This window comes from Epinephelus fuscoguttatus, linkage group LG16, assembly GCF_011397635.1.
Source record: "Epinephelus fuscoguttatus linkage group LG16, E.fuscoguttatus.final_Chr_v1".
Lineage (NCBI taxonomy): Eukaryota > Metazoa > Chordata > Actinopteri > Perciformes > Serranidae > Epinephelus > Epinephelus fuscoguttatus.
In genome coordinates this window covers 13504959-13530869 of record NC_064767.1, presented here as the reverse complement: position 1 = coordinate 13530869, position 25911 = coordinate 13504959, and the positions used below count along the sequence as shown (strand labels likewise).

The 25911-nt window shown below is 42.9% G+C and overlaps 1 protein-coding gene across 3 annotated transcripts in view; it reads right to left on the bottom strand.

Annotated features, from left to right (window-relative positions):
- arfgef3 (ARFGEF family member 3) overlaps positions 1–25911 on the bottom strand; it is a 71588-nt gene that overhangs the window by 36251 nt on the left and 9426 nt on the right. For all 3 annotated transcript variants that reach the window (XM_049600143.1, XM_049600144.1, XM_049600145.1), the window contains 16 exons: positions 22219–22300; positions 21670–21810; positions 21182–21250; positions 10516–10632; positions 9919–9964; positions 7735–7819; positions 7012–7116; positions 6371–6489; positions 5780–6027; positions 5497–5609; positions 5239–5371; positions 4513–5102; positions 3458–3810; positions 1833–1999; positions 1458–1623; positions 1068–1175 (listed from right to left, as the gene is read on the bottom strand). In XM_049600143.1, the coding sequence (XP_049456100.1) occupies positions 1068–1175; positions 1458–1623; positions 1833–1999; positions 3458–3810; positions 4513–5102; positions 5239–5371; positions 5497–5609; positions 5780–6027; positions 6371–6489; positions 7012–7116; positions 7735–7819; positions 9919–9964; positions 10516–10632; positions 21182–21250; positions 21670–21810; positions 22219–22300 (2642 nt within the window). The remainder of the gene's footprint in view (positions 1–1067; positions 1176–1457; positions 1624–1832; positions 2000–3457; positions 3811–4512; positions 5103–5238; positions 5372–5496; positions 5610–5779; positions 6028–6370; positions 6490–7011; positions 7117–7734; positions 7820–9918; positions 9965–10515; positions 10633–21181; positions 21251–21669; positions 21811–22218; positions 22301–25911) is intronic.

Genomic DNA, 25911 nt, shown 5'->3' with positions numbered 1-25911 from the left:
ACACCAGTTTCAACTCCTGTTTTGATGCAGAACTTATTTTGCCTTGTTTGGTGTGATCATGCTAAATGGATTTAGCTTCACCTGTAAATTAAATTCCAGAATAAATACATCAAATTCTAGTGTGCATGATTAAGTGGCATATAGCAGTGAGGATGCAACATTGCAACCAACTGAAACTTCTCCGTTTGCCAAGTGTGTAGGAGAACTACGGTGGCTGACGTGAAAATGCAAATGGTCCGTGGTTTGTCCATTCTGGGCTACTGTAGAAACAACATGGTGGATAAATGGCTCATTCTAAGGTAACAAAAACACAAAGACTCTTAGTTTCAGGTGAATATACACTAATGAAAACATACTCCATTTCTGCCAGTATATACTCCTAAATCCTACACACTGGACCTTTGACAGGCTGTTTCCAACATCCCACTGGAGGGCAGATGCTAACTGGTGTTAATGATGTGCCAAAGCAATTACACCATGCTCCCTGCTACAGACCTTAAGTTCAGCAGGATATAAAACACTCCATTATTAATTTTTCTGCCTGTTATGGCGAGGCTCATTTGTGACCTGCGATGCCCAAGGCACCACGATAAATGGTCGGAGCATTTGAGCAGCATCTCTGTTTTGGGAAGCTTCACCTCTCAGCGCACAGCCTGTGCAGCATTTTCGGCTGATTAGCACAGCAGTGGTTCAGCAGCACTTTCAGAGTGAGTGAGCCCTATTTAGAAGCAGTGAGCTGGGCTGATTTAGCGGCTCCGGGGAAAAGCTCCAACATCACTCCACAAAAAAAAAAAAAAAAAGAGGTAAAGAGGTTTTGACCTGCAGTAAAACGCCACTGCTAACTATAGAGAATTAAATGTCTCATTACTTTCTCAATATCACTCTTAGCACAGCTGAAGGAGAGAAAAATCTACTTATCACGCAATGAAAAAAAATCACTCATGCTATTACAGCGATATGGAACTAATGAAGGATTCACCGAGTAAATGGGTGAATGAATCGATCAATCAATCCATCCATCATACATCTGGGGTTTGGGGGCAGATTTATGATGATGGGCTACTGACCTGCCATCACAGTGTCACTGCCAGCCTTGTCACAGCTGATTGGTGATTGGCTGGTTGCCCTCCTGATCAGCTGACCACCAATCGCACTGCTGCCCAGACCGTCAATATCTGAGAGAGGAGAAAAAGGGGAAGAGAGGTAAAGATAGAGGGACAAGTATGAGAAAATTTTTAAAAAATATTGAAGTGACTGTGTTGTGATTATTGCAAAGGATGTCTGTATTCAAGACCTTTGCGTTTTAAGAATCTCAGTCAACTCAGTAACTTGATTAACTTAAATAAGGTACATCTTTCAAACATTTCAGGTTTCCAGGCGAGTACAAAATGCAGTATGTAGGATGTGGAGAGCAGCCAGATATGCAAAAGCCTGTGTGCTTGTGGGTGCGTTTGTACCTGTCAGCATGGTAATGAGCGGCAGTGTGTGGTCTTCCGGTGAGCCCCAGTACCCGGCCTCGCCCAGCAGGTTGCGCTCTAACACCTGGTGGTAGAGCTCCTCGATCCAGGCCTGAGACAGAACCACGAGGACTCCGCTGCTCTGGATCAGACGCACAAACTCCTTCTGCAAAAACACACACAGCACATCAAAGTCTTTTCTACACTGCCTTCTGGAAATACATCAAATCTTACTTTATTTTCTGACTTTCCTCCGCTATTTTGCCGTGGTGGGAGAAGTATGCAGATGTATTACTAGACTAAAGTAGCTATAACAACATGTGCAAATATTTCAGTAGAATCCCTGCCGTTGTTTTGTGCAGTTTTCCTGCTCACCAGGCTGAGGACAGGCGTGAGCGTTCGCCGCCTGTAGTATTCGCAGCAGCAGAGTTTGAGATTGAGTAGAAGAGCGTAGTACGACACCAGGTAGAGACCGTCAGCGTTCATCAAAGACTGACAGCTCAGAGTGTCGCCTGCCTCAAAACCTGGAGAGTGGATTCCACCTGGAGAGAGACAGCGGGATTTTAAAACTCCTTTCTTTTCATTTATCTTCTTTAAAAACTTGTTTTTATGACATGACTGTTTTATTTCGCTGCCTCGGAAAGTGCGCTGTAACACTGTTTTGAAAAGTGCTTTATAAGTAAAGATCATTATTATTATCATTGCTATTATTGCACTGACATCATTAACAGGTGACGAACTTAGCACAAGAAACACACCAACAGAAAAGAACATCAAACAGACATTCGTGCCAACAAGGCTTATTTGATTTGATCAGAGAAGAGAGAGCAAGTGGGAGACAGTGAGGTGAATGGAGGGAAAGAAGAAAATAAAAAGGCTCTAGCAAAGTACAAAGTGGGTGGTAATATGAAAAAGGGAGGAGGAGAGAGAAACAAGAAGAGTGAAAGAGGGGGGAAAAGAAAGTAGGTAAGTAAGAGGAGACAAGAGGGTGAGGAAGAGGAGTAGGAAAGAGAAAAGGGAAAGAAGAGATCAGGAGACAGAAGGATGTCAGAGGGAGAAGGAAGAGACGCTGGGTAAAAAAAGAGGAGAAGGGAGTGTGAATAAAGATAATGAGAAGGAAATGAGAGAGAAGGGGAGAGTGAAAGGAGATGAGGACAGAGGGAAAGGGAGCATGAGTAAAAGCGTAGAGGAGGAGGAGAGAGAAAGGAAGGGAGGCAGGTTAATAAAAAGCGAGGGAGTGAAACACGGAGAGACAGGTGAAGGGAGGACAGAGGGGATGAGTGTGAAGGTGAGAGGAGACAGTGAGATATAATCTGTTAGCTGATGATAAGTCAAGTGTTTTAATCAGAAACTCACTCTGGGGATTTGCAGCCTCGGCCAAATTCATTAAGTCACTTAACCGTATAGTTTAATTTGATTCGTAATTTTTGCTCCGCTGATGTAAAAACTCCCAGCAGGCTCGCCGCTTCTTCAGATGGATTATGGGTCATGCCTCAAAACGTTTTATTATAACTGCTCTAAGTGATGAGCTGAATGTAGAGTAGCTACAGTATATACATTAAGCTCTGTGTGCACACATCTTAGGCTTCACCTGTGAATTCTGATCATCACTAGCTTTAATCATCCATTTTACTTTCACTTCAACAGTGCGATGTTTGAATTTTATTTTATGTTTGTGTTCACATTACCCTGCACTATATTATGGTGATAGTAATGACATCCCAGAGTGTCCCCACAGTATGATGTATCTAAAGATTTATACTATAGCCATAAATACTGAGTGTCTCATTCTGGGACTCAGCCGACAGCTGGGACTTCCCTGTGGCCAGAGCTGATTAATAAAGGAAGATGCTGCTGCACAGATTGCTCCCCCTTCAGCAAATACCCTGTGTTTGTTCAGCTAACATACAAACACACACATATAGAGTCTGTGCACCTCCCAGGCTTCAAACATGACAAGAAACAAAACCTCAACACACATTAAATCAGCTCTCTCTCACCAGCCTGCAGTCCGGAGCAGAAGGTGGAGGAGAAGTTCTGTAGCGACAGGTCTACCTCCGTGGTGGTAGCCAATCCCAGCAGCCGGGGCAGCAGTGCTGCAAGTGACTGGACGAACAACCTGGCACTCTGCTGGTCGGCCTCCTGGTTGCGGAGCAGTTTGAGGGACAGGGCGGCGGTGCGCAGGGAGCGGTGGCCCAGGCAGTCACGAGGTGTCTGCTGCTCCTCGTCAGCCAGTGAGACGTTGTCAGAGCCGATGTCAGACACGTCGGACCGCCCGGAGTCCTTCTCGGCAGCCATGGAATACTGGTCACAAGAGTCAAACTCTGTCCGGGACAAGTCCTGTTCCTCCATACTGATGGACCAACAGGTAGATTAGTTGTTAATGACCATTTTCAAGCCATACTGTAAGAAATGAAGATTGATTTCCTACTTCTCAGGCAGCCACTGGTTTGAGAGAGTCTTTCGAGAGGCAATTTGTCACAGGGAACAACTCTGATTGATTCCTTTATCTACTTATTTATTTATTTGGTAAATTAATGTATCATTGTGTGGTAAAACAGCTCCTCAGTTCTGCATTAAAATTAAATTCAGGAGCAAACAGGGTTGATATTCTTAAGACTATGTGAATGTCTTTGTTGTTTGCATCAATATAGTTCCTAAACTGCACAGAAAACACAATAATGTTACAATAATTTGACTTAGAGGTCCAGTGTGTCAGATTTAGGGGGACATATTGACAGAAATGGAAAATAATTACAATAAGTATTTTACTTTATAGTGTGTAATCACCTGAAAATAAACCAGTTGTTGTGCTTTTGTTTCCTTAAAAAGAGCTGGTTATATCTACTTAGGGAACAGGATCTGGTTTATGGAGATTGCCGTATTCATCGCCATGTTTCTACAGTGGCCCAGAATGGACAAAACAAACACTGAACAATGTAACGCTGAAGGAATTTTTTCCAGGGGAAGTTTCGGCTGGTTGCAATCTGCAGTCCTCACTGCTAGCTGCCACTAAAGCCCCTAAACCCTTCACACCGAACCTTTAAAAACGTACCTGAAGTTGCTCTCGCTGTATCGTGACCCTCCCCCATGGTGCGTCCTGGTCCTGGACTCCACAGACAGGAAGTTAGTGATGTCGGGGTAGACGAGGCCGTGACTTCGCTGCACCACATCTGGAGGAACCACAGCTCCTCTCTCACCCCCTCCTGCTCTTTCCTTCTCTCCTCTTCCCTCGACCTCCCTCGCAACTCCTACCTCCTGCTGTTGGCTCCCCTGGTTCGACTCCATGCTCGGCTCATGTTTAGTCACCTCCTGGATGCCACAGGACGAGGGCGAGGGGATGCGTGCTTCCTCTCCACACTCTTCGGGAGTGGTGTGACCCAGACCCGCGCTGAACTCCCCCGCCTCCAGATCCACAGTGGTTTGGCCCGTTTCAGTGGTGATGCTGATGCTGATGTCAGGGCTCCGCTCGGTGGCCCCGGTTGTGCCTGCATTGGAGGAGGAAGAGCTGGGGTCCCAGGGAGCCTGCTCAGAGGAGAGGATGTGTCTCTGCCATCTGAAGTCAGCCTCGTTAATCTCCATGGACTCACGGGTCGACTCTGTTCCGTCTTTGAGATCCTCCAGTCGTCTGAGGAGGAGGCGAGCCTGAGAAACAACTGCTGCATTAGTGTTTTATACTTGCTAAGTAAAAAGGCATCCGTCTATGCCAAGTCCTTCTACTTAATATATTTATTTTTAGTGCAAATCTTAATGTTTGTAGCATTCTGTCTCAGTGGCATACCTGCTCAGATTGGATGCCACGGCCCTGCGACAGTTCATCCAGTGCCCCGAGGAGAGCACAGGCACAGGAGACTGAAGAGTAACACGCCTCGATGCCTCCCTTCATACAAGCCTCTGTCATCCCATCCATCACTCTGTGGAAGGAAGCAGAAACAGGGGGAACACATTATTTTGCTTTTTATTTGAGGACCACCATCAATGACATCAAGATGTAGCTCAGTGAACTCAAATAAAGAGCAAAGACAGAGGAGGAACTGACAGTTTCAGCAGGTCCAGGTGGGACTTCCTCTTTGAGAAGGAGCGCTTCCTGGTTTCAGGCTCAGCCATGCAGGGACCGGCCAGGTCGTACAGCCGCTGGGGACTGCCCAGAATCTAACACACACACAAACAAACACACACACACACACAGAAATGCATTGCAACATAATGAATAACTTATACTTCGATGAAGTGGAAAGAAAATCAATGGCTGCCTGAAGGTAGAAAATCAATCTAAAAAGTTATTCTGAAAAGTGGTCAGCAACAAAGTCTCCTCTTCCCACCTCCTTCATGATGCGAATGGCCTCGGTGCGGTGCTGAGGAGGCGGGTACAGCAGGATCCTGTGGTAGAGCGACTGCAGCACCGGTTTCATCGACTCCACGCAGCTCACCAGACGCACAAGCTCCGCTGCAATGTAACACACAGTCCGCACAACTGGCGCAATCCTGGCGGGGGCGCTGGAGGAACAGCCGGACCCTCTGCCTTGATCGGATATTCCTCCACCGAAGGAGTCCACCTCCTGACCGATCCCTGGCGGAGAAGATTTTTTTGTCCAAAATGGCGACTGACTGTGAACTCCTTGATTATTTTATCTCTGATTAAGTAAATAGACTTGTTCCACAGCAACTATGACAATGTTGACATGAGGCTTTGTACCTGCAACAGGGTATCTCTTCAATCATTGACACAAGAATTAAGAGCAGTAGGAGGATAAAAGGCTGTCAATCAGCACCACAACAGCACATATATTAAAATGATAATGCAAATGCAGTATGTGTGAAACAGTTACAAACTTTCTTCAATATTATAGCTGAACACCAAACACAGACTAGAAACAGTTGAACATTACAGACTCCTTACAGAATCCAGTTACCTAAATTGAGTCTTTCCGAAAGGCGGTCTGGCGCCCCCATGTAGCCGTGGTGGGAAGCAATCGTTTTGTCGTTGACAGGATTCCCCATGATCGCAACGAGGGACGGACACAGCTGCTTCCTGGGAGGAGGGATATTATTGGTTTTAGGATTATGATAGATAACAGCGCAAAAAATTTGAATAGTTTTCTGTTTAGTTAACGGGGGGGGGGGGCATAAAACATAACATTACCCAAGGTATCTCAAATTATCATTAACTGGACAAATGGTAAATGGACTGCACTTGTATAGCACCCTTCTCTCTCCCTATCACTCCAGGTGCTTTTTACACTACATGTCACATTCACCCATTCACACACACATTCACACACTGATGGCTGAGGCTACCATACATGGTGCCACCTGCTGCTCAGTAACAATTCACACCCAGATGGAGCAGCCATCAGGAGCAATTTTGGGTTCAGTATCTTGGCCAAGGATGCTTTGACATGCAGGCAGGAGAGGCTGGGGATTAAACCACCGATCTTCTGACTGGTGGACGACCCGCTCTACCATCTGAGCCACAGCTGCCCCAAACAATGTTAGATGAAGTAACTCCTAAACATTTATTAACACAGGATTATATAGGAGTGACATGTCTTACCATACAAGGTCGGTGAAACCCCTGGACAGGTGCATTGTGGGAGGACAGCTGCTGAGCATGGAGAGGATGCACTCCAGGTAGAGGAGCTGCAGGAGCTGGTTATCACTGGAGGGTGAAAAGATACAACAGCGGTGACTCAGCATTTTTTGTACATATGTGAGGCCTCCAAGAGAACTAAGACCACCTCCTGAGGGGCCCTGAGTATGATTCGCTTCAAGTCCGTGGTGTAGGACTAGTTCACAAGGTATTGCACTGGGACACTTGAAAAAACAGAGGATACCACGTTGGCCTGTAACACATGCAAGGACGCAGGGCAAGGAGAAGCAGAACCACCAATGTGAACACAGAAAGAACTGAGTCCTTTTTCTGTTTTGGTGCACTTAAATAGGACCGGGTTCAGTTTGTTTAAAAAAGACTATACGTGAAAACACCCTAAGAGTGATATGTGATGGAGACAGGAAACCAGTACAGCAGCTTATCAACACTGTCAACACATCTTTTTAAAGTTTAAACATCTTTTGTGTTCCTTCAAATGCTGCTCTGGCACAAAGACAATTATCATCAATTTCCTGTGTGGCAGCTGAAATTCCTCGGAGGTGTGCAACGCTACAGCAAAGCCTGATGACTCAAGGACAAAAGCCTCAAGTTGAATTATCACCTAAATATTACATCAACGACAAAAGAAAGGACATGACGTGAAGGAGTGAAATACTGCAGGGTTACCTGTCCACCGACTCCAGTTTTTCACAGAAAACTGTCAGGACCGTCACCACATCCTCACACAGAGCCTGGCTGGTTGGGGAAATATCTGCAAATGCGCGCACACACACACACACACACACACACACACACACACACACACACACACACACACACACACTATATTAAGTTAATTTATGGCACCTACTTTATCTTTATTCAAAATGTACATGAAGTGATAAAAAAACTCATTACTTTCTCCTCGTCTCTCTCACACCTCCTCATTTCTTTGTAATAAATAAAATAAATCAATACCATCTCGGTTAAGCTGTCCTTCTCTATGCCTGCAGAGGCTCCCATCTAAACTCTGTGCATGTGTGTGTGTGACTGTGTAGTATCATAAAGAAGCCCTGCCAGTCTCTGTGAAGGCGTCTCTTGCTGCCTGCAGACTGGTGATTACAGTGACTTTATAACAGCGATAAAACAGTTTGCACTGAACACTACAGAAGAGTAGAAGTCCACAGCTACTGGCTGCTTCATGAAGCTTGAATGCCCACCTCATATTAGAAAATAACACACAGTTCATCCTGAAGGTGCCACCAAAAGAAAGACATCTTATGATAAAAGTCAGACGGGTTTATCTTCTGTATGTTAGAGCATCCCAGCAGCTTTTAAAACTCATCTTTACATTGTCAGATTTGCCTCAGTTTCCCGCAGTCTAAGCTTTACTTTGTTTGCCTTCAGCTAGGAGTGTTCCCTTTGAGCAACTGTGTGCTCAAGGCGACAGTTTGAATTTTTCCTTCCTTTTCCTTTCAAAGAGAGGACCGAAGCCGTTACATTGCTCTCTTCAAAGCCACCAGACTCCTTTGACAAAAACAGTAATTTTACCTCTCAGAACATGGGAGTTAGTGTCACTGTGTCTTGTGTTTTAAAGAGAGAGACGGCAGTGTGTGTATGTGTGCGCGCATGGAGTGAGCAGTCAAGCGAGAGCGAGTGAGCAGGTGATGCAAATGACAGTGAAAGCAGCAGAGCTTAGCAGTAAATGTGCAGAGTACTATAGGTCACAGTTTTTCTGTTAATAAAGGCTGCCGCTTCTCATGACCAAGAGGAGCTCCAGTGTGTTGCTTTCCAGCTGCTGGTAAACAAATCTCCCCTGTGCTTCCTGACCAAGGTCGGGGAGCTGAAGCAGCAACAGATAACACAGCAGTAGAACAGCAACTCTCATGTTCTGCAAGGTAAAAGTACTGCTTTCGCCAAAGGAGTCTGGTGGTTTTAACAGAACGATATAACAGTGTCAGTACTCTGGAAAGGGCAGGAAAATTTATTCTAAATGTAGCATAGACTTAAACTAAATACTAAAAGTTAAAACGTTTACTTACGTTAAACTAAAACTAAATACTGATTTTTTTTTTTTTAGGTGGTACTTTTTTTGTGTGTGTGGATGAAAAACATTTCGCTGCTGCCCCCATCCAAAGCAGTACACTGCTTAGCTTCCGTGGCGCTTCTCCTGCCTGCTTCTCCAAACTGGGGGAGTGCTGACCACCATCGACTCTAGGTAATGCACTGAATGTGTATAAACACCTCATACAACCCAACTTCAAAAAAACTGAACTACCCCTTTAAGGCTGTGCAAACTTCACTAAAAGAAAATCAGAATATGCATATTTAGCAAAACATTGAAGTATTCCTTTAACATACCCTTTGAGGACTTCTCATGCAATATAGTTCTCCATCTCTATGCTTATGGGAAGCTGTTACACTAGTGGTCACTTTATTAGGTACATCTGTCTAATGCAATCCAATACACCATGTTGTATCTGCCATAAAGTCTACTTTAATTGAGCCTACAATGTCAGTTTGTATTGACACTGTCACAGAGAGAGAATTAAGCATCAAGGTCATGAGTTAATGTCCTACCGGACACTATTATACTCAGAGGTGTTTCTATTATTCTGAACTTCATGTATAATAAACGGGAGGGACAAAACACAACTCAATATAATGCAATCCAGACAAAGTCTACAAAAATTGAACATTATACAGACAGAATTTATGGCAGAGCCGTTGTAGTGAATTATAACAGACTGTACAGTTGTACATAATAAATTGGCCTCTGAGTGTGTATGCGTATATAATAGAGGTGATGACAGCTCTCCAGCTGATGAGGAAGAGCTGCAGAGGTGAAGGATAGCACTGGTAATGACGTACCTCTTCTGTGGAGTGGCGGCGCAGTCACCTCGTCTCCATCTGCACCCTGCGGAGGAGCACACAGCGAGAGAGATGTTTACTGCGACTGTGTCTTTCTGGGGTGTTTGTGTCAACACAGGTGTGATGGTGTAGGTGAGAGAGTGATGTGACTGTGTGCCAGTTTGGTGTTTGAATGTTGTACTCGTGTATATATACAGTATGCATTTACATGTACATTAATATATAACAGACAGAATCAACAAATCCTCCCCTTTGAGGAACTGAAAAATAGAATGTTTAGGTCCTAAAACATGACTAATTACTCAAATAAATGATAAAAATTGTAGATAGATTTGTGTTGATTGTCTAACCAACTAATCAACTTTTGATTTTCAGCACTGCAGACAGAGCTGGCCCAGTTTTGAACACTGTAATGTCCCAGGCTTCCTGAACTCCTCATTCTGTGCTCCTGGTGTTGTTTCTCCTAAACCAGAGCACAGTATCTGATATAGTGTAATGGCATCATAAATTCAGTACCACCCTCAGTTTGTAAGTGTGCACACAGTGTGTACATGTTTAAGTGTGTGTGTCTGTATCTGTAACTATTGTTCTGGTGACCTCTTGTCTGTGTCGTAGCTGCAGCGTCAGGTCTCCCAGTATCTGGCTGAGCGTGGCTCGGACCGCCGTGTTGATGCTGCGCTGGTGACAGCTGGACATGTAGGTCTCGATACACACCTAAACACACACACACACACACACACACACACACACACGATTACATCTGTTAGTGCTGTTAGTGTGGGATCTTTCTTTTGTCTGAGTCACAAAAACATGACGCACATTCCCAAGAAAGCATTACTGCCAGACACTGAACTATCAGGGAGATTTAAGGGAGGGAAGTTTCCATGGTGTCACCAGTTACCATGGTTACCAGACTAATGAGAGGGATGAAGGTTACATTGGATGTTTCAAACATCTTCTGGCTAGATTAGAAGGTCACAGAGCAAACACTGTGGAAGGTAAGAGAGCAGTTAGCCAGCAGCTGAGCATCACCCACACACATACACACACACCCACACTCACACTCACACTCACACACACACACTTTCAGTGGATGCTTTTATCAAAAGTGTCTTGCAGTATCATGAGACTATCTTGTGTTTTTAGCACACATGGTCCCAGTGGGATGGGAAACAGCAGGAGTGTTAATGCCCCGCTCTTCACGTTCATGCAGTAAATGCACATGCAAAAACACATCCATAAGACACAAACCATACACACACACACACACACACACACACACACAAACACACACCTCTATGTTCACTCATACCCAACAGTTTCTGTTGCTGTCATTATTTTGTCCCAACATGACAGAATTTGCAGCAGCTTTTGCTCATTTATTACAGTGTGATGAATGATTGTGCAGCATCTGTTGTTGCCTTATTAAAGAAGCTGTGCGCAACATTCAGAGCATTAACGGAGCAGCACACCACTATTTGCTGTGAATACATATTATGGCTGTCAAAATTGCTCAAAAATGACGTTCGAATATTCCTTCTAAAAATAACTCATAGGTTCGAACCATTCAAAAATTATTATTTTATTTGCATTATGTCCACAAGAGGGCAAACTAATACAAGGAAAAATACTTGTATATGTATTAATAGAAGGAAACATAATGACTTGTAGGTATTTTTATTTCAACATAAACGTCTTTGAAAACATTTACATACCTACACATTAAAACACATTGTCATTAAACAACTGAAACTATTGACATTAAAACAATTAAAACAATTACCTATGACATTACGTTATAAACAACCGCGGACCTCTCACTCGCCCCCCCTCTCTGACCTGTCCTGCAGTGCATTCAGTGCAGCGGCCCAGGCCAACGCCCACTCTCGAAGGTCCTTTTTTTTTTTTTTCAAATTCCAATTTAAATTCGAATTTAGAATATTCATTGACAGCCGTAATACATATGGTGGAGTAATGACGTCCTCTGTGTGTGTTGTAATCAAGCAGCAACCTTCAAGGCTGAAAAATGAAGCCTATGTGGAAGTGCCAAAAACTGCAGTTCATCAAATGGCCACTTGAGGCTTGAGGTAAATCCCCATGGACTCTCGTGTAAAAAAAAATGCCAAACTTTACAGCAGAAAACATGGTTACGGCCTGGTACAAAAACAGCTTTGGTCTCTACAGCTAATTTTACATTCATGACAACTGTACAGTGGGTGAATTCTTTCATAACTAACCTGATTACATTTTATTAGGGCTCAAAGTTACACGTATATAGCCTGGAAATCCAGACCCAAATCTAGAAAGATTTAGGGTCTGGCTAGGAGTAATGCAAATGGCCCAACTCGAGGGGCGGCACCAAGCATGCATTTGAAAATATCACTGCACGCAATTGGATAACACTACGACCAATCAGAACAATACACGGGGTGATGTATCCAGAGCACTACCAGTGGAGCTAACTGGTAGATTAGACTCTTGCCGTATCCGGTTGGCAAAAGAACAAAAACGTCCTTCTTGCAAAGGAAAGACTCGAGCGCTGTCTTCTGTTCCTCTTTTAGAGAAAAAGCCAGGTCTAACTCGTTCATTGTAGCAGCCAAAGCCATTTCAAACAAATGGTGTTCATCCGTAGCCATCTTGCAATGTTTACTGACTGATTCCGGACTTTTGTTGTCGCAGCACTGTTGTCATCTGTTTAGCTCGCTTCTGGCCCGCCTATATCAGATACACCGATGTGATTGGTGCAGCTCGGCTCCAACGGCATGGGTAATGAGCATCATTACTGATTGCCAGAGTGACTCGCTGAGCAAATTCAAATTGTGCTCTCGCGAGAACTCTGGATTTCCAAGGTAACACATATATGAGGGCGGGGCTGCTTGAGTGACAGGTTGCCTGTGAGGCGTCACTATAGTCTATGTGTCAGATCCACCCCTCGCTCCTCCACAGCTTCAGTCTCTCATCAAATTATGGTCACATCTGGCTCCAAAAAAAAGATGGCCACGGTCAAAATGCCAAACTCTTTGCTTCAAAACACTGTCCAAAAAAAACAATGGATGGCGTCACAGTCACTACGTCCATTATTCTTATACAGTTCATGGTTGTAATCCCAGGTTCTCTGTTTGTTGTTGTGGTGGGTGTTACGGCCGCATGTGCATATTAGTGCATTGGTTAGCGCTCTGCACTGCATCACAAAAGTGTAGCATCTCCCTCTGGTTCCCCATGGCTAACACCGTTGGCTCTGTCAGCACTGTTGCTGTCGTTAGCACTGATTATGAGGTTAGTACCGTTAGCTGCTAGCTGCTGACTTAGTAACCTTGATGTTAGGATCTGTGCAGACAAACCCGCCCCAAACTCTGAATTGTGGTATAAATGTTGCATGAAATTTCTTTAAAACATTATCACGGATAATTTAAGATAAGGTAAAGTAAACTTTAATGTCCCTGAGGAGCAATGTGAGATACAGACAGTAGTCTTGAGTACAACAAAACAGACACACACACTGTCAGGGGTAAATCATGGACGTAAGTGGTCACTGCTGGTTAAGATAAGCGACAGCAGACGGGACAAAGGACTAAAGGCTAAACCTCCGCCCTGATGAAAGCATTTGAAACTCAACATGAAGGGGATGTTGAGAGTCTGAGACAACAAGCCGAACCTTAGACGTGACCCCCTCTTCATATAGGTGCCGCAGGTTATTAAAAGCAACACCAGTGATACTGATAACTCCAATATGTAATGGGCTGTAATGTAAAAATCAACATGACTCACTGCAGAAAACTTTACTTTGGTAACTGCATGAAGGCAGGTAATCTGAACAGATAGCTTGACGGTAAACTAACCCTTCTATTACTGGTTCACAGAGGTCAAAGTTTACAATAGATTTTATTTGACCACGACTCATAACAGCGATTCTGAATTGTATTATTTCAAACTAAAAGCTCCAAGAGAGCACCACAAATACTTACAGAGCAGAGGAGAGTGTAAGGGAATAGGTACAGAACACGTCAGCAATAAAATGTGATTTATTTCACTAATTACCGAAGGTCTGCTCCACCATCTGAGCGTGAAGGGGCTGAGAGCTAACAGGCCCGGCCTCACGGAGAGAGCTCCAAACAAAGACCATTTCTGCTAATTATATTCACAGTTTAAGTCTTGGCAGCCTCGGGGATGTTTTCCACCACCTGGGCCTAATCAATGGAAGATCAATACATTCTGCATCATTAGGCCTTCCTGATGCAGTATGCATGTGTGAGATGAAGAGGAGAGTACGAAGCAGCCTCCTGCTGCCTCCCAAAATAAAAACTTCCTTGAGCTTCAGCAGTTTTACAGTCAGTCAATGTTAGATCTTAATTTTTTTGTTTGTTTTATAGCTGTAGTTTGGTGTAATGACTGTGATTTAACGCTATTGTTTTACATATTAAACCAACACAATTATGTAACTGAATGAGGGTTCACTTGCTGATGCTCTAGAGGATGTATGTGATCATAGGTGTTTAGAGAAGGACATAAATGATACATTCATTTACAAAATGTTTAAAAGCTAACAAATGGTGTGTACAGCAGCAAGAAGAACTGTATTTTCATGTGTGTTTTTATTATCCACTGGAGATTAGTATGACGTTCATCATCATCCCATGTCATGACTTCCCTGTCCTCTAGGTGGTGCAGGCTAACAGTTGTATATAGTGCTGAAAAAGACTGAATCGTAAAACCTGGAAATGAATTGCATTTTATCTTTCCCGCTTCCCTCATCTTGAAGTCAATGGATTTTTCGAATGTTTTCTTTTTTTAGTTAGATGCTGAAATAAGGTCTGCGATTATCACAAGCTTGAGAGACTTTTACGTTTTGCTCTACGACATAAAATACGCCAGTAAATAGCTCACTCATGAATTCCAAAGTTTTTATGTGCCTTAAAAAACGCGGTTGCTAAATGAGACTAAAGAATGTCATCACACCAAGCACACATTTACAGCTTCCCTGTGGTAGGGATGCTACATCATGCAACCATGGTATAGTCCTTTTATAGCCATCATCAACATTAGCGTTTTACTTCTGGCAATTGCATCTATCAAAAATCATACATGTGGTGTTAATTTGTAAAGATTAGCGCACGCAGCAAAACGCATCAGGATCGTAAATGTTAGTTTGCCAGAGAGCTACCTATCCACAATAATCCACAATGTAATGAAAGAGTCCCACCGGCTTTCTGACGAGGCAACCACGGCCACGCTAACGTCTGCATCAGCCTACAAAATACAAGGAGCATAACGCAAAACGCAAATTTTAACCAAATTTCCAGATGATCAGCAGGAGAAATTGCAAATTGATCTGCTTTTCCATCGACCACTGTTTTGCGAAAATTGGGAGTTAGTTCACTGATATAAGCAGTAGGTGGGACTACTTTTTTCACTGCCACTGCAGAAAATAAGGGCACAACAAGATTACATAATTAAAAGAGTGCCAGTCAAACCTCAAACGAAGGAAAACAATGGATTTAAATTAACAAAGAGCACACTAGACAATGGAAATAGAGAGTTTGGAACAACTAATATTACAGATCTGTGTTCTTGACACAGTTCTGTGTGAATATATAAGCGTGTTAAAAGCCTCCATAGACAACAAAGAGAGCTCACAGTGGCCTGCGTTATGATGGTACATCATGAGTGTACGTCATCATTTATTTGCTCAGTCTGTTTACACTGCACTTACTCGCATGCATTTACCTTTTATCAATACACCAACTTTCCCACCTCCTGCAGGCATAAAACGTTTTTCAATATGTGGAGCTTTTTGTCAGATTTTTTGCTGTTTCCACTTTTTATGTGCCAATTGAAAATGCTCATAAAATGGGTGAATGGGAATTCATTCAATGACACAACAGCTCTCACTTAAAGAGAGTCTGCTACTTGCTTAAAATGAATGAGTGAGCTTGTGTTGCACAATGCAGTTACACTCAATTTTAGGTGACAGGAATGATCTCAGTGAGCACTGCAAATTACTTTTCATGTTGTGGATATGATGGTATTAAAGGTAAAGTATGAACCTGCAGCTCCAGGTGGTTGAAACTGAATAAATCCCTCAGCGCTGCCAATCCCTGCATTAAGAACCTGTGCTGAGCCTCACTGTTTGTATGGCATATTACTGATAATGGAGTGTTGCTGACAACCTCCCCAGCCACCCTGAGTTATGACCCAACACAAACAGAAACACGTGCACACACACACACACACACACACACACACACACCAGATGGCCAGCCCTGGCTGAGTGCAGCCCATTAACACAACATGTTGACCAGGTTTTTATGAGCTGTTAATGGACGTCAAACATACAGGAGCTGCTGCCACTGCTGAGGGAAGTGATGTTACAGGATAACAGATAACACTCTGCGATTTGGAAAACAATATGCGAGTTGTGGCATTTGGGTTAATGTTTGGCAATAACAGGTGCGGCCTGTTGTTGTTTAGGTGGCAGGTCTGCACATTAATGACTGACATTTTCAGTTCATTGGATCTTTGCTCAGGTGGAGCGCCTGCGGGAGTCGGAGTCCCTGTGTGCTTTCATTCATTGTTAAAATATGCTTTTTGTACTGTCTCCTTCTTAGGTGGACTTATGAATATTTCTAGCCTTGTTTACTCAGCTGTAGTCAGCTTGAATCATCTCTGGTGTCGATCAGTATGTTCCTAACGCTCAGTTTCTCCCCAACAAAGCTTTAACACTACTCTTGTGTTGTGGCTCTCAGGCTCTGCGGAAAGTTGCAGTCATACAAAGTTTTGGCACCTTTTCTTTTGGAACATACTGTACAAACAGATCAACGCAGATTATGCTGCAGGAGTGACTTCAGAAGTTTCTATAGATGTTGCAATATTTTTTCCACCCACTTTGGAATTCACTGACTGTTGACTGCAGCTGCCATTCTGCACAAAGGAGTACGTTACAAGCTACTTTAAGGACTTGCACAGCCTCCAAAAATCTTTCGAAATCCACAGCGCACCTCAACAAAAGAGCTGCAGAGAAAGACTATGACTCGAGGATCAACTGGTTGTAGAACCAAAAAGGTGGGTTGTTTGTCAGTGTTGTTACTACCAGTGTTGTAGTCAAAACCGAGAGTGTATCAAGACTGAGACAAGATGGAGACTTCTTGTCGCGGGACTGAGACCAAGTCAAGACCAAGGCCAGACCAAACTGCATGACACACATACGATAAAACGTGGAACAGGCACTCCTCAAATTGATCTAACACATCCACATTCCCATAAAAACATCCACAGAAAACACATTAAGATTTCTCCTCATTCACCTCACCAATTGCCACACTGCATATGAAGATCTACTCTTTGTCCAGCCTGTTTCTCTTGACATAACTGAGCTCAATTTACCATCCATAGGAGATTCTAACCATTTTCTCATACTTCTTAAATTCAGCTCCTGAGAAACAGCTTTCCTCTTGTCTCGACCCAATCCAAATTTAAGATCTTAAAGGGCCAGTGTGTAATATTTGGCATGGTTTATTGTCAATCTGAATCTGAATCTGAATATTCTACCCATTAATATGTTTATACAAGTGTATAATCACTATAAAATAAAATTCGTTTGGTTTTCGTAGCCTTATAATTATACTTTTATTTATATAGCAAGGGCCTTGCTTTAGAGAGGTCGCCATCTTGCGCCGCCATGTATGTATGGCAGACCGAGCGGACAATCCAGCCAGCCAGAGAACGCGTTTCGCGTGTATAAATGAACCAACGAAGACAGCGGAAGGAAGGAAGGAGGAAACAGCAGAGAGTGTTAGTAGTTTGTCAGTAGAGAGTAGTGAAAAGTTTTTTTAGTTATAAAGTTTGCGAATGGACCACATTTACCACGCAACAGGAGAGAATGAACCTGAACCGTCATCTGCGAGGAAAAGAAGACGCATCTTCGCTCCTTGTGATGCACTCTCTGCGGCGCTTTTCCTCCTGATGATATATCTCCCCAACAATGGTAGCACCGAGTCCCATTCTGTGCATTCAGCCTCTCTTCTTGCCCACTCAGCATCCAACACATGGAATTCCTCATCTGTATGTTCCGGCTCAAACAGGTATGGCTCTGGGTCTGTGTCCGCTACAAGAAACTCTTCAAAATCGCGTTCAAAGTCGTCCATTGCAGCTACTATAGTCCGGAGATATCGCTAGGCTAAATAAACAGCTGAGCTCTGTTTACCGGCTACGCTGTCAGTCAGTGTGCGGGCTGGAGATTGGTGGAGCAGAGAGGGGAGGGGGGTCCCCACTCGGTATGGTAAACGAGTATGTGTGTAAAGTTATGAAGTGTGTCTGTTACGCTAGAAGAGTCAGAGTTTGGGACGGAGTGGAGTGTTACCGGAGTTTCTGGAGTGCTCAAATAAACGGGCCTTTTTCCCGAACGCTCCTCTGGTCTCCTGCTCGTGAAGGATTCATTACAATATTGTAACATGGCTTAGATTTCTAAATAAACATTCACCTCGTCACTAGATAGACCTACTCCTGAAAAACTCGTGCGCAAGGCTTTTTGTCCCTACGAGGCCACTGTCATTTACCCGATAGGAGGGGTGAGCGAGTGAGCCCTGCAATCTAGAATTTGACCACTGATGTCACTGTTTTCAACCCATTTTACACACTGGCCCTTTAAAATGCCCTTTTTCCTCTCTCACTGCAGTCACCTTCATTTGTATGAAATAATCAGCTCTTGAGATAACAGATCCAAAAGAAAACTTGATTGGACATAAATGAGTGTACATAAGTCCAGAAATTTGTCCAAGTCCAAATTCAAGTCTCAGCTTTGTGAATCCTATCTGTTCTCAGAGTTCGGAGAAACAGATCACAATTTAGTAATCTCTAGATAAGAGGCTGCTCTATTTCTCATGAGACAAAGAAAGGACTACAGTGAGCAGCAAAATCTTCCTCTGGGTTTACATGCGTATGCATCAGTGAACCATTGAGAAATGTCTTGAGCAAATCATCAAAAGTCTTGCAGAGGGGAATTTTACAAATACAAACACCAAGGAGCTGAAATCAACGTGATACTCATTTTTGCACAGACAAGTTAGTGCTGTCGCAGCTGTGGTCTTGGCCAGTCTAGAAATAAAACCCAGAGTCCTCTTTATCCGAGTCCAAGACAAGACCGAGACCTCAAAAAGTGATCTTGAGACCGATCTCAAAACCAAGACCTATCACGAGTACTACGACACCGTTCACAACCACAGCGGACCTGCTAAAAAAATTAGATAAGCAAAGCCTTTATTGATCCCCAGCGGAGGCATCTGGTAGAACATGATTCACTGTGCTGTCTGCAGGACAGAGAGAGTTGATTGATGGCTGTATTATGCTTTTAAAATGATGGAGATTACATTAAATATACCTCTGGCACAGAAAGTAATTTATAGTTCAGTGTAGAATTTGACCTGTTGAATGTCACAGCACTGCAACCACTCCGAATGATGTGTCACACATTATCCTGTAGCGCTGGACATACATTATATATCCGAACTAATTATCTTTACATTGTTCACTCAAAGAGACTGAGCCTCTTTAACCTGCTACATGTTGTCTTTAATTTCCAGTAAGATAAGCTTTGCCCAGAGTTCAATTTCATATTAATTACAAAGTTTTTGTATATTAATGCAATCTGATTTTGAAGATATATACATCCATGAATTTTGTTAGCTAATCCATATTTCACCAGTACATCTTGTGCAACCAAAACAGCTTTCTTTAAGCAGGAAGCTTCAATATGTCAGGTTTTTTTATGTCAAATGTCAAATACCTCCCTTCATGTCAAAAGTCTCTCCTGTTTTTGTTTATATATTCCAAAATCAGCTCATCTTCATGCCCATGTGTGTGTTTGTGTGTGTGCAGAACCACCCATCGCAATTTTCTGAATAATTGATGAGATTACAGCATGAGACAAGGCCTTCGGGTGAGTGGGGACGGAACAAAGCTTCACCTTTAAAAATAGCTCGAGCTCATGTACTGCTATCTTTGCAAACACTTCACTGCCCTTTTTTTTTTTAAGAAAAAGGAGTGATGCTATCAGTCTGTCAGCATGGTCCGGAACAGTCCGATCAATACCGTGACATGGAAAAATCTATTCCTCAGTTTTGCTTTGTCATCAGCTGAACATGAAGAGAAGAGACGGCAAACAGGATGTAAATGGGAAAGGATGGGAAATGGTCACTTTAAAGCTAATTTAGCTTTTAAAACACTACTTGAAGGTTGAGCAGTAACTACGTCTCATATACAGAAGAAGAAGCCAGTAACAACATGGTGATATCTACATCCACAGCCGTGCATTTTCGGACAGACGAGGAGACACAGTGCTGTACAAAGCTCTAAAGTTGTCCACCATGGCACCAGTTTGCCACAAGCTAATGGTAGCTAATTTATAGGTAATAGGTAGTCTCGCTCACCAGACCTTTCTCAAGAAAAGAAAGGTCTGGCTGGGCCGACTCTCACTTTAAGATTGGAGAAAAAAAAACGCCCAGGCTGCTTGTATTTCTTTCAACCAATCACAATCGTTCTGGGCGGTGACACAGCAATGGTGCGCTTGCAAAAATATTGCCAGGGGGAAACAGGTTTTGGTGTAACACGCCCACAAACATATCGCCTACAGGACGCGAACCATGGCAGAAAAATGGCTACATCCCCGCAAGATCAAACACCGCAAAGGTTAGTAAAGGACGTGTTGAAAACTGCTACACAACCGGAGGTGGTAGGGCAGGACTTCAGCGGGTGGCTCATTCCGCCCAATGAGAGGCTGATCTATGCAGCGAATTTCCGCCCACTCAGACTAGGTAATAGGTAAGAGGTTAACCGGAAAAAGGTCTAACATTAACAAGCTGAAAGGAGGCATATTGCCACCTATCGTAGCAGAGTCGGACATACTTGGGTCAATAAATCGATCCCACTCCCATGCTGGTATTCTGGGACAAGGACAGGAGTCCCATTAAACGGCTTGGTCAAACTATTACAGTAGTACGATTTGACTGTGCATGTAAGCGTACTGATTGACTGGAGGGATACAAACTGTCACATCTGTGGTGTAAATGAATAAACCCTCGGCTATTTCTCAGATGCTTTTTCAGACACACACCTGTCTCCAACACTCCCAACAGCTGCTGAACAAGGAATCGGATATATTTATTTCTGCATATTGCTGAAACTAAAAGAAAGTCCCTGTTTGTTGCTGGATGTAAAATCTCAAATATCTGATGATGAAGCTGATGTGTATCAAACACACAAGCGGTCCTACCTCAGCAATGCGGAGGATGGAGTCTCCGTTGATGTCAAAGTTTGGTGAGTAGGTGATACACAGCAGGACCTGCACACAGGAGACAGAAATAGAATTAAGTCGGTGATGAATGGTTCTATTATTCTTAATAAAATGGGGGAGATAAATCGAGCAGCTCAGGGAAAAGGACTTTAAATGCAATCATAAGCGCTGAGGCAAAATTTGTCCATATTACGTTGAACACAAAAGCTAGAGAATACAAAGCAAAACCAGGCGACTCACAGAAGAGGATGAATTACAGGAAAACCATCAAAGAAAAAGCTGCAATGCAGACAGAACTATTCAGCTGCCGAGCATATTTACATCCCTTTACTCATTTTGATGTAGGCCTCTGCAGACTGAGTGCACTTTAAGTGTGTAATGTGGCGCAGTCAAATTAAAATAAACGTTTAAAAATACACATCCAACTCTATACATAGAATACATTCAAGAACATCCCCTGCTTTTACCTTCATGACTTCCACCTGCAGGTCTTCGTGGAGGGTTGGGGTGACTCTGATGGCCTCCAACATCTGGCTGAGCAGCTGCTTCTCCAGGACCTCCACCTCGACGCCAACACCACCCACAAACCTGTCCTCACACAGGAGCTTCTGACAGGACAAATGCAGAGGGGAGAGAGTTTCAAGAAGCAGCTGCTGCATGTGGAACATCATGAAATAACATTGTTCTTTATGGTATTCAAATAAATCAATATTTCCACTTAATTTTCTGTAGTACCAAAATTTACACACTAAATATTGTGCGCTTGTTTGCAGTTAATGGATACTATCACTGTTTTTTTCCTACTGTTTTTCAGTGTCAGCTTGAGTGGTACAAATTCTGATGTTTAAAAGGTTTAAAGTGAGACTGTAGTGGCTGAAACACAGTGTGACAGCAGTCGATGTTGCAAACCACAATCTCAATGCAGAGCTATATTTTCTATGTAACAAAGAATAAGAGGAAGAACACGGAAAAATGAAACAGTTGTAAGAGAAATAATCTATACAGTTCTCCTGTACCTGCATCCCAGTAAGCGCCGTCTGTCCCAGTTTGGTGTTTTTTGACTCCAGAGCCATCTGTAGCGGCAGCAGACAGCGCTCTCTGGAAGCACACAAGCAAAAACACAAACAGGTATCGTCAAAATGCCAGCCTGTTTTTCCATTGTGAGATATGTCTTCTTCCATGACAGTGCATCTCATGGTGTATGAAACAGCATATATTAAACACCAGCTAAACTGAAACCAGAGCAAAATGTTACCTGTTTAAATAATGAGAGCTGCGGTTGTCCCAAAACTTCAATATTTAACAGGGAGTGGGATTTTGGAGAACTGAGAAACCGAGCGGCAGAATATGAGGAGGTCTCAGTCTTGACCTCCATCATGAGCTCCTGCTCTTAGTGACACTGTATATACTTCAAGTTCAGCATATCAAATCAAAACTGAGGGTGAAATGATTCATTTGGTCCTCTGTCGTCTGACCTCACATTTCATGGAGCACACACACAAACAGAGCTACTCACATCGGCACCTTATACGTTTTTATCTTACAGAGAGAGATAGAAATCTGTATCTGTGTCTCCTTATTACATGTCCCCTCTCTCATCTCTCCTTATTCTGTCCACACTCCATTAGTGCTGGAAGCTACCAACTAATTTATTTTATTGACATTTTTGTCATAGAATAATGTCTAAAGATGACATTTAGGGCTGCCCCCTAATAGTCAAAAAAACAAACGTGAAACTCTATTAGGAGCTGTGCCTTGTCAAAATAAATCAAAACCTATATGACTGAACCATGTGGGATTTTAATTTGAAAGGACAGACACAGGAAGAGGCCTCAGTCACGTTAATTTCCAGTGCTGGTACCTGCGGTTATTCCACAGGCTAGTTAATAACACGTCGGGCAGGAAATCCAAAGTGTGGGATCATTTTGAGAAGGTGAAGGACGAACCCAAGGTGATATGTAAACTCATCTTCATTGGTTGACTACAAACATGACGTATCATCTGAAACATGTCAGTAGCTACATGCCCATTAGCCCACAGCGTCATTAACAGGCGGCTCGCTCAGTGTGTGACGTGCACTTGTAGATAAAATATAGGCCTATATTAATGAAGGGTCATTAGTACGGTTTGTATTTCTCTGTAATGTAGCACAGTGTTAACAATGTTACTGATACTATTCTTTCTCACACCTTCAACTCAAACCATTGTGTTGCCCCGCCCAAAATATATCATTTAATGATTAAATTAATCTTGTAAACATGCAGGCGACTAGTCGACTAATGGCCCTAAATGATGACTATTGGTCGACTAGGAAAATTCTTAGTGAGGGGCACAGCCCTAGTGCGTAATTATTTCATTGTTATTTTATGCCTTTATTGGATTAGCCTGCTGCCTACATGTATTTATGTTGATGAAACTGACATGCTACATTCTTGAATAAAGTTTATTTAATAAAAAAAGCTAAATTATTTAATCAGATCAATCACTTTATTCAAACTGAGGATTTTGTTTGAGGATTTATACAATTTTTGTCAGGGTGATGATGTCACTGAGTTTGACGACAGACATTTGAAACTTCATTTGAAAACCTTGATAAGAGCTCTGACTTTAAAAATGACACTCAGACCCACCCTAGCTCTAGGGTATCTGAAACTCAGAAACTGATGTCAGTGGCTGTTTTGTAAATTGCACAGAAACCGAGTTCACAAGACAAATTGAGGCTTTGTGAGACTCTTTCTGCCTCGATCCACAGAGACACAGATATGTCACTGCTGACTGTGATGGGACTCAAGATGCAGTCAAGCAGTCAGTGTCTTTGGGCTGTTTGTGCCCAACAAAGGCTGAGAACCTGTGATAACGCCACAGGCTGATGGAATGAATGTTTCTGACAACGTCAATTTCAGACATTTCAAAAATGGATTCTGCTGAGACACCAAAGCCATGAGTGTAGAGAGTCAACCTGATACTGAATTTAATGTTGCTTGTTAACTTTATGTTATATTGTGCTCCTGAGATGTTCTGCACAATATGCTTTTAATTCAAGACGGTCATGGATGGTAACTGGCAGATATGGCACAAACTAACATTTCTGTCAACTCTGGCCCGTTGCCCAGAAAATATTAGAATAAAGTTATTGGTGAGTATGCAATAAAAATCATTAAAATTAATCCAAATAACTTCTCCCAGTTAAAAATAAAACAGTAACCACGTCCTTTTGTCATAAAACTTAACACTATGGCATCGGACTGAGTCAGTTACATAACACAGCAACTGTTTTCATGCCTTCTTTCTTTCTTTGTCTCATTTTCTGCTGCACACGCGCTCACTTTCTATCCCCCTCTCATTATTTGTAGATGGTTGAGTCACCATGCTCTGCGGCTGATAGCAGGCCACACTGGGCTTCATCTCTGAGCGTTCGGGCTGCTCTGAGCTGTCACAACTACACCACTTCAAATGGGCTACAAGGAGCCGCAGCTGGCACGGTACCCAGCAGTTTCCAATAGTTTCAATGAGCTCGGAGACTTATTATGAGCACTGAAAGAACAACAAAGAACACACCACACAATTAGAGTATCTGCCAGGATGAGAATCTCAAAGTCAACAGAAAACAAAAAATACTTAAAAGGCCCAAAACCCATTTATCAACTGTTTGGAAATGTTCATAAAAAACATTAAAGTCAACACTTTTGAATTATTTATATGACAAAAACATTTATTTTCAAGAAAATTATGCATTTTTCAATCAAAACTGTCATTATTCTGTCAGTCAAGGACCCATAGCAACTATCCTTCAGCAAGAAAGGTCGTTTGATCCTGCTGTGTTCCGTCAGTCAGTTTGCAAGAGTAGGTGTCCTCTTTGTTCCAGCGGCTGAGAGCCCATTTTGTAATAAGAGGGTTGAAACCTCTTCTGCGGAGACAGAGGAGAACCATCGCACTACATTACAAAGACATTATCATCAATATTTAATCTAATAATCCCTAATAATACAACAGAGGTTATTGAATGAATAATTCACGGTGTGTTGAGCTGCAACAGCATCCAGAGTTTATGGCACCTTCATCACAATCCAACGGCCACCAGCAGCAGCTCTCCTTCCACGTTACATTTTATACATTTAAACATTTTAACCAAAACACGAGAGTAAGCTTCAATGTCTAGACATGAGGATACTTCCATGGCGACACATGGAAATGATACTACTGATGATATAGAGTTCTACATAAGGAAATGACGCACTTTAATAAATTTGAATCCAGCTTCTGTTGACAGGAACTGATCATCTTAGCTTGATTTGATAGACATGATTATTCTAATCTCTTCAAACAGATATCTGCATATGTACGCAGAATCTGAAGGCAACGGGACAAGATTTTGGAGTGTTCTAGTTTCTGTTTGTAGTCTGAGCAGCACTGACTAAAGGTTTGAGCAGCAAGCCAACAGTCCGTGTGGAGAGCAAAACAGGCGGAACCACAGACTGTATGATGGACGACAGGACAGCTTCCCAAACTTACTTACTTCATCCCCTATGAGACATAAGGCTTCAATGAGCTCTTTCCATTGCATTCGATCCTTGGCAGCATGAAGCACCTCTCCCGATTACAGCTTCATCTTCTCCAGCTCCAGTTCTGCACCAGGTGGTTTTGAGCCTTCCGGGTTTTCTTTTCCTGGTGGTGTCCATCTTAAGGCAACTCTTGTGATCCAGCCCTAT